This window comes from Diplotaxodon limnothrissa, linkage group LG3 (assembly GCF_057381915.1).
Source record: "Diplotaxodon limnothrissa isolate DT_005_m linkage group LG3, D_limnothrissa_male_GT1.1, whole genome shotgun sequence".
Lineage (NCBI taxonomy): Eukaryota > Metazoa > Chordata > Actinopteri > Cichliformes > Cichlidae > Diplotaxodon > Diplotaxodon limnothrissa.
Window position 1 is genome coordinate 65,471,103 of NC_140598.1, and position 11,861 is coordinate 65,482,963.

General features: G+C 39.4%; 1 protein-coding gene across 1 annotated transcript; it reads right to left on the minus strand.

The window, feature by feature from the left end:
- Nucleotides 1–333: 333 nt before the first annotated feature.
- On the minus strand, nucleotides 334–3,806 carry grpel1 (GrpE-like 1, mitochondrial). The gene is made up of 4 exons (XM_085351130.1): nucleotides 3,687–3,806; nucleotides 2,554–2,701; nucleotides 2,124–2,205; nucleotides 334–1,433 (listed from the first exon to the last, which is right to left on the minus strand). The coding sequence occupies exons 1-4, from the start codon at nucleotides 3,752–3,754 to the stop codon at nucleotides 1,087–1,089; spliced, it is 645 nt and encodes a 214-aa protein (XP_085207256.1). The 5' UTR covers nucleotides 3,755–3,806; the 3' UTR covers nucleotides 334–1,086.
- Between the last annotated feature and the right edge of the window lie 8,055 nt (nucleotides 3,807–11,861).

Consider the following 11,861-nt stretch of genomic DNA (forward strand, 5'->3'; position numbering starts at 1 on the left):
CAGTGACCTACTTTTCAGATCTGGGAAGCATATACATCTTTTAGTTAGTTGATGGAACAAATAAAAGTACAGACAGCTTTACAAGCTTACTCTGGTATTAAAGAAACCTAAGGTCAGTTCTGGAGTTATAAATGCATTAGATATTAGAATGGACACAACTGCTAATTATATCCTTGAGAGAAAATAATAATAATTAATTAATTACAGATGTAAACTGATTAGGGACTCTGAACTGGTTGCATGAGCTACCTGCACCTTTCATTAAAATGCAGTCCATTAAAGATGTGTGTAAAAGCCAAACACTACCACAATAAGGATTTCAAAATTGACCAGTTTATTTGGATGCAATGACTATTTGGACAAAAAGGTCCATATACAGAATTCTTCTACTGGACAGATAAAGCTCTCACATCACAGTCCACCACAACTCTGGGAGAGATGTTACACTGGCTGAAGTTGGCTTACCCCACCTGATCACATCCACAATACCAGGATTACTTTAACAGGGCTGATAGAAAGCCGCTATCAGCACAGTGCAAATGTCAACCTTCCTATCATTTCCTGTTGTGCTGTTCTTTCACTTTCTCACAAAATGAAATTAATTATTATTCTAATATATGGTTATTAATATGAGCATTTTACAATGAAGTCTGGAATGATAACAACATTAACCACTTTGTGAACATATTTTATACCTCATCTCTGCCCAAAAAGTCTTGCAAGCAGGGGTTCACGATCTCACTTCATACTTTTTCTTATCATTTATAGTTCTGAGAACTATGTATATGAATACCTGTCCTTGTTTCCTTGATCAAAAGACAAAGATCACAACTTGCATGACTAATGAAGAAAAAAAAAAAAATCCTGTGCGATACATGGTGTATCTGTTAAAAACTGTTGGACACTGTCCAGATACAAAGTTCAGCTGGGCTCCCCTTCTCTTTGAGGCACCTTAGGAAGGGGAAGTGTGGACAGACGTGAGAAGATGATGGTAGGGTGCCTTGAGCAGTCTGCTGAGCCTGAGGTCAACCAACAGTCAGGAAAGAAATACTAATCCCGCTCTGTTACAGACTTACAGTGTCAGTTCTAGAGAGCTTTGGCTACACCCACCAAAGCTGGTCTGAGGGTACGACCATGAAGCTTGTAGCCCACTTTGGTCACTACAGCAACAGTGCCAGGCTCTTTACCCTCGACAGGGGCGTGGAATAGGGCCTCATGCTCATAGGGGTCAAATTTCTGGCCATCTGGGTTGAGCTTGATGAGGCCGTGCTTGGTGAACACCTTCTGGATCTGGACCTCGGTCATCACCAGGCCGTCGTACAGGTTCTTCAGGTGAGGGTTCTGGCTTGTCACCTCCTCCTTGGGCACGCTCTCTGTGGCCTTCTCTAAAATGTCTGCAACTTCCAGCAGGTCCTTGCAGAAGCTCTGGATCCCTAGTGAGGGTAAGATGTTGGATAATTATTCAGGTTACACCTTCAATTATATTGCATTTTTCTATCAACAATCAACTCTAACCTTGTATCATTTTTAAACTACTCAGCATTTTCTTGAGTCATTTTGAGTATAACCTAGCAACATATACCAAAGTCTAAAAGATATGATGTCACTATACAAAAACAACTGGATTAAACCACATAAGAAAATCCTTTTTCTAACAAGGCTAAAGTTGACCTCTTCTGACATCTTGTGGTAGGAACATGCAACAGCAGATCATTTTAGCCTTACAACCTAACAGTGCATCATGTGCACCTGTTTACTCACCGCATTGCACATTGATGGTTTATACTAGTGATAAGGGTTTAAATAGGTGCTGCAGTGATGACTGATAAGAATCTCCATTTAGACAAAACCTCCACATCAGCATTGGTGAAGGAAGAGAAGTTGTCAAAACCAGAAGCAGAGAAATCCCTTTTTCCGCTCATAGAAAGTCTCAAACTATTGCTATGTTCATGTGCTCATGTCTTCAACCTGGCTGCAACAGCAGCAACAAAGTGTGTGAGGTTACAAAAACCAAAGCCAAAGGGTATTGAACCAGCTGAAACGACATCGAGGCAGTGGCTTGCACCAACAGATCCAGCGTCCACAGGTGCAAACTCAAAGCCTAAATGGAAACAAGCCCTTACCATATAATTTAGCGTCCTCTATCATCTTCTGAGTTCTCGTCCTGAGGTTCTCTGTGTCTGCCAATGCCCTCTTGTACTTTTCCTGGAAACAAAGGTGGAAACAAACTGCTGATTAAAAACTGCACTTACATTTGTTAAGCCCCTTTATAAAGGCTATAATGTTCTATCACTAAGACTAAAACTCATTTGAACTCAAAAGGGCCAAATACTTTAATCACATGCCCACTGGAGAATCCAAGCCTTTTATTTTGAGTGATAGATTATAAATGTATGTGCTGCTCTGTGAAGAACAGTAACTTCACAAAGAACAGCTAACTTGACAAAAGCTGAAGTACAGAAAAAGGTATCGACATGGTAATGTTTATACCAGGTCAGTGTAACTTTGGTAACCACTGAACTGGAGGCTGATCTGCAGCCCACACTGACTTACTGTCATGTCCTTGAGCTGATCCTCCAGCTGGGTTTTCTCCTCCATTAGGGATTTCTCTGTTGGGCTTGGTTCTGGCTTCTCAGCCTCCTCCTCTGACCCGTGGCCATTCTTCTGCTGGGTGGCCATGCACAACAATCGGGGAGACCCCCTGGGTGGCAAGGACACTTAAATTTTAGCAAGATTTACACCATATATGCACCACAGAGACTTTATTGGACGTGGCCAAAGCACTTTGATGTACAGTGCTAAAATATTTCTTAGTCCATAACTTGTGTTACTCTAAGCACTTTGATAACAGAAACCTGAAAAAGAGCTAATACAAATGTTTCCTCATAGCATACAAGGGTGTGAAAATGACACATTCAGTGTCCCCATATGAACACAATTTTAATATTCTTCAGCAAGCCATTTAAAGTCATTGTATAGGTGTACTAAATACATAAGACATTAAATATCAATTCAACTGGTAGAGGATCAACTTAGAATTTCTGCCACTCAATGATAAATGCCTAGTATATCATATATGTCAGCCTTATTTTGTTAAACTCATTGCAACAGCCCATTTCGCGGGATATGTGCATCTTTCTCTAGCCACGAGGAAAGTTTGGAGACCTGACGCTAATCTTGACATTACATTATTTAATGTAACACGAAGTTATAGTTACACAAGAGGGGCTTGTGTAAGGAAGGTATCTACATATATGAAATTAGTTTGGTCCATACGCATTGCGTCAAGTCCCACATAGAAACACAGAAGACGGTGTAGTACATTAAAGAGATCAAATAAATACAACTTTAAAAATCCCACGTCCACAACAGCGTGTGTAACAGACCCCTGGATATTTACTGTAGCATGGACTACTTTCAGGATACGTCAGGTTATGTCATCATCCTCCAGTTTCTAGGGATTACACACCTATACGGTGATTGGGCTTCAGTTTGACCCACTATATTACCAAACATACGTATTTAAGCGTTTCTTTGATCTGGTTTTTCACGTTAATGATAACTGTGGGGACTATTTAACCCTACAAAAGCTAACTCTGCTAGCCATCACCTGACCAATGAAAGCCTGTCGTTACTGTAAAAACGCCCATGTTAGGGGACGTAACTCACCAATAAATACTCCTTACCTTGTTAGCGCAGGCGAAGCTACAAAAGAGTAGCTCTGTCTAACTGCTCGTACACACCAGCTCGCCATTTTCAGAATAATTAGCTGTGCAGTTCAAACCTCCTTGTAAAACACGCTGACGGGACGTACAACCCTGCTGTCAGCAGCGTGGAATTCGCACCAATCACTGACAAGTAAAAAGACCCACTCTCGCAGATGGCCAATCGTGTTTATTAAAGCGTTTGACGACATAATATAGTTCGGTTGAGTTGAAGTTAAAGGTGAAAAATGCATAGGAGAGCAAGGACAGTTTTTTTTAAACCCCTATCAAACAGAAGGTTACTCATCGCTTGGTTATTCAACCGTAACCGTTTAAGTAGCAAACACAGTCGTATATTTTATTTATTTTGTAGTGTATAAAACGCGATTGAATTAGTAGTAGTGGTAGTAGTAGTATCAGAATCAAATAGTACAACACGGCAGAGCATGTTGGTGAGGAAAGGCAGCTAGGAAGCCTGATCCTTCTAAAGAGTTACTGACAGACCTGAATGAGACTCTAATACCAAAAAAGTACTAATTCAGTCTGTCTGTGAAGGTCATCCAGGTCATTGTAGTCAAAGGAGCTTGCAAAGAAAAGCGTCTGGACTTCTTTAACTTGCTTGAAGACGTTTCACCTCTCATCCGAGAAGCTTCTTCAGTTCTAAGGTCAAATGGTGGAGAGTCCCAGATATAAACCTAGTGGGAGTTTCCCCCCACAGAGGGACAAAAGGACCCCCTGATGATCCTCTAATCGCCTGAGCCAAGGTGTGAAACTGGGTGTGGGTCCCAATCAGCCAGAGTTTCGGGTGAGCTCTTTGTGAAACCTGGTCCCACCTTATCATGCGAATTCCTGAGGTCAGATGGCCCAGGATGTGAGTGGGCGTTAAGGCGTCTACTACTAATAAAAATGTCTTGGATAGTTTATACAGTCAAAATTCTGAGTTTTTCAACAAAAAGAACAGCATTAGCAGAATAATAAGAGCAATTTTTAAATGGTTAATTTAAAGTTCTTGTGGAGGTCTAAGAGCAAAGTATTACAATGATCAAGCCAGCCTGATAAAAAAAATATATATATATAAGAAAGGATGCATATGGGAGACCTAAGATTGTAAAATGTACTTCAGATTTTGTTCTTAATTTGAAAATCAAAAGACAGATTATAGTCACTGATCACCGAGGTTCTTTTTTTTTGTCTCAACAGTGCATGCAGCTCAGTAAATTAACCAGAACCATCAAAACAGATTTAGAGCTTAAAGTCGTTTATACGTAAATCCTATATAGTAGTGATTTGTCGGTTGTGAAGGAAATGGCTCTTGCTTATTGCGAGCTGTGGTTTTTTGTTTTTTTTTCTTTCTCTCACCGTCTCTCGCACTTTTTTCGGCTTGACTCCACACAGGAGCCTTGTGCTTTGCCTGGGAAGAGGGGGGAGGGGCGGTAGTTACACGCAGTAGCACAGGAGCAGAGCAGGAGGGAGAGACAGAGAAAGAGAGCCAGGGACAACAACTTCACATTAGAAAGGTATAGTAATCATCCACAACTATTTTCAGTTGCGGATGATAAAGGATTCAGAAAGTTTATTCATGCAGGCCCATATGACAGAGAATATGCATCTTCTTTTTGTTTTCATATTTTAATTTATATTTAATTGTGTTGTGGTTTGCAGTGTTTTGTGTTGTTTCACTTTAAATTTGTTTAAAAGGAAAAAGCTGAAAATTTAAATAGTTAAAAGCTGAACTGTGACTAGTTGGTTTTTGTAATATATGATTTATTTATTACATTTTTTGTGGAGTGAATAAATAAAAGTATATTTACGATGGCCCCTAGAGACAAAGCACATACAAACTCCAAAACATGTAAAAACTCCAAAACACTTAAAAACTCCATAGCACGTACAAAACACAACAGAAGTGCTCCAGGATGCTGGGCGCAGTGTTGAGCTTTTGTTACCTAGTGGCTACACCAGCCAGCAAGTACCAACGACCGGATTTGGTGTGTGGTAGTAACAGGTAAATGAACATTGATTTTTAAATTATTTGAATATATATGAGTGTTTGTGTATAAATACACAAGCCATACACATAGGCTTTCAATTGTGTAATTTAAGTGATCTAGGTAGCTCTGTTTTGGCAGTTCAGTTAACGCTAGAAATGTGTTTTGGAGTTTGTACGTGTTTTGTCTCTAGGGGCCACCACATATATTTATATATAAACATATATAAATATAACCACTTTTTTTACATTAGTAATTCCTTTTGTGCATAATTTTATGTTATTGTTAATAATAAATTAAAGCAACAAAACAACCTGAAGAGCCGGTTCAGAGCCGAAAGAGCCTCTAAAAAGAGCGGGAAATCCCATCACTACTATATAGGATGGCAGTTTGGAGGGCTGAAAGCCCTTATTTAGGTTGAACCAAGTTTTAATGCTGGATTATGTTTCAACAATTCAACAAATATAAAATTGTGATTGTGAGCTGTTTAAAGTCAGTGCGAAGAGTGTTATTTCTGAACTGAATAAAGTATTGTAGTGCAGAAACATTACCAAACATAACAAAAAAAAGTAGTCCCATAAGCCAGACATAAACCTCTTATGTAAGGAAATCAGTGGGCTTATTACTAAGTCAGGTAATCCAAATCAATTTTATTTATAAAGCACTTTTTTAACCAAGTTTAGCAAAGTGCTGTACAAGGCACCAAAACATCATACAATAACAACAACAACAACAACAACAATAATGACGCTAATAATTAGACGGTAAAAACACACCACTTACATTTGAGTTAAAAGCTTCGGAATAAAAATTCTTTTTATGTCGCACTTTAAAAACTGACAATGATGGGGCCCTCTAACATGGGCAAAGCTATCATTCGTAGCTCAGATATGTATGGTGGTGCTGATCCATTAAAGGTTTTAAAACCAAATTATTAATCCTAAAAACAAACAGGGAGCCAGCGGGGGGAGGCAAGGTCAGAGGAAATGTGCTTCTGTTTCCAATTACAAGATGAGCCGGAGCATTTTAGACTAACTGTAGGCAAGCAAGGCGTGCTTTGCTAAGGCAAACACATTAGCCTGTGTTGTGATAAAAGCATGAATGAGACGTTCAAAATTTTGAAAAGATGAGGTGGATTTGATCTTGGATAAAAGCCTCAAGTAACTAGCTTTAATAGCACAATTTTTGTTAATCTAGTATATATAAAAACCATTCAGTTTTACACCAAGTTTAGTCACTGTTGGTTTAACATAACAGAGGGCCCAGGTCCAAGAGAGATGCAGCATACACACTTTGATATCATTCAGACTCTCCAGTAGTGCCTTAGAGGAGACAACATTTCTTTTTATAGACATAAATTTGGGGTCATCCGTAAAATCCATAAAAATGGTTGGCAATGCAATGTTTTTTTTTGAAAAAGGCCATAAAGTCAAGCTTAAGTTGCTTTAGCTAGCCACCAGGTCTTCTAACTCTGCTAATTTATGTGATATTTTTTCTTGTGTGCTTGCTCTGTTCTGCTGTTGCTCTGTTCTCCTGTTTCCAGCAGGCAGGAAGGTCCCACGTCAAACTATATACTGCCAAATATAAATTGCTGCAAAAATAAAAGTTTTTTGAGTAAAGTGGTCCAGCCTGACATGTGGTTCATTTTTATACTTTCTCATATAAGCATACACTACCCTGCAAACTTGAGCACCCGCCCCTTTCCTGATGGGTGCCCAAAGTGCCCTTTTGTTGAGGCAACTTTATTTATTTTTTAATGTGTGTGTGCGTGCGGAGTCCTGTCTGTGCCCCTCAACAATAATATTTAACACAGTTTTGCTAAATAAAAGGATCTGGCTTGCATCAGTCACATGATCACATTTAACCAATGATCGCCCTTGATGGCAGAACGCGCTGGTTACGAGCCGGGTGTTGTGCCAAAAAGTGATTGTCTGCCAAAAACTGATTTCCAGTGTTTCTGTGTATTTTTTATGTGTAATATCTTTACGTATGTTCGTAAATAGACTTCGGTGAACAGGGGATACAAAGGGGTTACATAAAGAATTAAAAAATTATCTGTTTTTTAAGTATCTTTACAACTTGTACTTACATCATAACCAATCCGGTCCTTTATCCCCACTTAAAATATTTTTACAGAACTATTGTAATATTTGCTGCCATTTCTGCTGTCCTGTTGGGCAACTTACTCTTACAAAATACATTTTTAATGTTAATGAGATTTTTTTTTACTGCATAAATAAAGGTTATATAAAAGTCGCTGCCAAAAACTGATTGCGGCTTGTATCTTGCTACACGAATGTTGTTTGTGGCTCAAGATGACTTTATGTCATCCATAAGGGATGCATTTGACATATGTTTAACATATTATAGCCCAACAAGTTACTTATAGCACTTTAAATATGAGCAATCGCTTTTTGGCAAATACCGGAAATCAGTTTTTGGCAGACAATCACTTTTTGGCACAACACCGGGAACGAGCTCACAGAGAGCACGCGCATTTGTTGCGGTCCGGAGCTGTAGGAGAAACACAAGTTAACTCAGAGACACAGACTGATGCCACAAAACCAGTAAGTAGGTGTACAGCGTACACTGTAGTGTGTAGCACCCAGGAGTATTAGCTTATTACGTACACGTTGGTAAGCTGTCTTGTTGCAACTGACGAACTGAAACAAACGAGCGTGCTGTGTGTGCAACAGCGCGACAAACATTACCTGTCCTTTTATTAACTGCACAAGTAGTGCTGGTCATAGCTGCTGGCTACCTGTGTAAGGCTGTCATGGGTCTGTAGCTCTGTCACCGTTTTAGGGAACATATTTAGTTTTAACCCTTAGATGCACCCGTGGGGTCATTTTTCTTCAAAATCTTTAAAATGCAAAGTTGTAATATATTCATATTCCAGGTATTCCTCATAAAATATGTTTGTAACATGAGGCCATTTGCATTTTTATTTATTTTTTCATTAATTTTAAAAAAAATGCAGTTTTTGTATCACTACCCCACTCTTCCACAAGTGGGGTCAAAAATGACCCCAAGCAGTTCCTATGGATTTTCTATGAAACTTTCATTCTTAGCAACTCTGACTGTCCCACTTATACTTCTGATGGATCAAGAATTAATTTTTACACAGTAACATACACGATTTAAAGTCAGGGCTGCACATAAGTGGTCCGCAGGTGTGCATTCGCTGTCAAAATAAAAGTATTCCCGGAAATTCAGAGACTACGCGCTTCTTTTGCGGTGGAGGAACACCAAAGTAATTGCTTACGGAGCTTGCTTCTTCGACATCTTTAGGAGTTCTGAACAAATGTCTGTCCTCCTCCAGAACATCTAATGTACGCAAACGAACGTTCCAACTTCTTATCTGGTGCGCGTCTTTTATTTTGACAGCAAATGCGCACCTGCGGACTATTTATGTGCAGCCCTATTTATAGTTTCCTGTGCATTTCAAACATTGACCTTTCTGATGTTTTTTTTTTTTTTTTTTTTTTTAAATATTTAAAGTAACATGGCTGCTACGAGGCCAGCTGTGGACCTTGCCCTACAAATGATCCAGGACGGATGGGATGAAGAGCCCATCGGAGGCATTGACTCAGAATTTGACATCTCAGATATAGAGGACCCAGACTATTGTCGTCCCCCTCCCCCCGAACAAGACTAGTCAGGTACAGAGGAGTCCTCTGAAGAGGAAATGGATATTGAGTCTAACAGAATGAGCCCCTCTTACTGCTCTGGCCACAATATTCTGAATTAGTCAGCCAGGGCTTGCACCTGGGTTTAGTACTTTCTCCCCAGTAAGTGCATGGAAGATGTTCATGTCTGATAATATAATAGAAGAGGTGCTGACATGCACAAACATGGAGGCACAAAGAGTAGCCACAGACAGGGGAAAAGAGTGGAAAAATGTAATCAAACAAAAGCTCCTGGCCTTCATTTGATTGACCATTTTTGCAGGAAGTGAGAAGAACTGGGATGTACAAGTTGGTGTGTTTTTTGGGAGTCCTCTGCATAACCCATTGTACAAGGCCACTATGTCAATTCAAAGATTTAAAGATATTGACCGTTTCTTGCACTTTGATGACAAGAGGACCAGAGCCTACTGACTGAAAACAAACCACATGGCAGCTTTCTGCTACATATGGGGCCTGTTGCTGGTCAACTGCAGGCAGAAATTCATCCTCAGTGATTGTGTTACAGTGGATGAACAACTTGTGCCTTTCAGAGGGAAGACCCAGCTTCTGCAGTATATGCAGAGCAAGCATACAAAAGTGATACAAGCGATAGAAAAACTGCAATTTCTTAAAATTAATGAAAAAATAAATAAAAATGTAAAGTGCCTCATGTCACAAACATGTTTTATGAGGAATACCTCAAATATGAGAATGTTACAACTCTTCGTTTTAAAGCTTTTGAAGAATAACAACCGAGTTTGTAGCAAAATGCATTAATTCTATTTGGGGTCATTTTTGACCCCACTCGTGGAAGAGTGTAGGTATTGGTAGGTTGTGCATCCAAGGGTTAAAGTAAGTTACAGAGCTTTTCCTGCCCTTCTGGAGGGATTATATTTCACTAAAAAACGATCTAATATGCATGTCCACATAATTATGCATTATTATAATTATAATATATTAAAAAACACACGCTGTATTTTAAAGAACATACATTAAGAAGCAGATTATATCAGATTTATATTTTAAATAAGACAAAATTTGGATTTTACAGCAGTAAAATTATTGTATCACTACAGTTTAAAAAAGTAATAAGCTTTGCCCCTGCACAGAGTGGATAGTGAAACAAATGGAATCATCATAAATACATTATTTCATATTTATTGCTTCCCCCTCCTCATTGCTTTATTATTGTAGCTCTAGTAATAAATAATAATGTAAGGATTCTGGATCAGCACCATGATGCCCACAGTATATTCAGTATTCTGAAGAAGGTCTAAAATGTCACTGTGTGTGCGTGCATGTGTGTGTTTTATTTAGATGGATTTTTAAAAAAAATATTACTCATGATATAACATTGTCCAGACATGCCTGGTAAGGACATGAGGAGGAAACAGTAGGAGCTGTGTGAGGCTACTAAAGGCAGGGCTATAACATTTTTCTGTCATCATTTAGATTAAGTGCAAGAGTTGTTAGCTGTGGATAATTAAATTATAGTTTATTGCAATAGCAAGTTGTGCCTTGTTCTCACATAGCAAGTGGAGAGATATATATGAAATGATGGGATGGAAGGTAGAAGAGAAGCAAAGAGTGATTCACAGGCAGAGCCTAAATTATTTCTCACAGTTTTTTGTTGCCTTATGGTTCCAAGCGCTGTCACCAATCTTTGCATTTTGTTATTATCTCATGACACTTGTTTAATCAGCTACCATCTCTCCTGTGGACTTTTTAATGTTTACAGTCTCAGATCAGCACAGCCCTGCCCTCCAGCACTATCCACAGCAACCCCTCAACAGCAACATTGTACCCATCAGGTAAAACATCGGCTATGTTTGCTTTGCCTTGTTGCCCATATTAGATTCTTGATGAATGTGTTGTTGTTATTCAGCCTGGTTCAATGTGCCCCTTTTTAACTTTGAGCACCCGCCCCTTTAAACCTCTCTGCACGGCCCTGCTCATTGTTGCCCCTTTACTGCACCTGTTGCAGTCAGCTGAAAGTGACTGACCGGGTCTCAGAAGTTTAATCGACCTGATGCTATACTCTGATTAAAACGCGTTCCTTTTTCATTTATTTGAGCAGACAAACACATGCACACACAAACTTGTGAGCAGTTATAGGTGAAATGTGGCTCCATTATGAGAGTTGTGACAGTCAAATTGCCTATATCTTCCACCGTGCTCCTGTGAATGACATTTCCACTTACAGCCTGGTATTTGAAGATGTGTTGTCACTCTGTCTGCTTCCCATCAGCGAATCAGCTTCATTCTACATGAAATTAAACCTTGCATCATTTTTCTGTCTCTTTATGTCACACACACAATTCAAGTTCCTTTTCATTTCCTCTGTCGTCCTCCTCTTCTTTCAGAGCACATCTGACAAGGTGGAGCTGATTGATCAGCCTGCCATTTTCTCCCCCCCCCCCCAGCCCTGTGACTCCACCTGTTCACATTTCTCTGTCACTGCCTTAAAGGGCTGGAAAAGTGAGGAGGGAAATGACTCCATT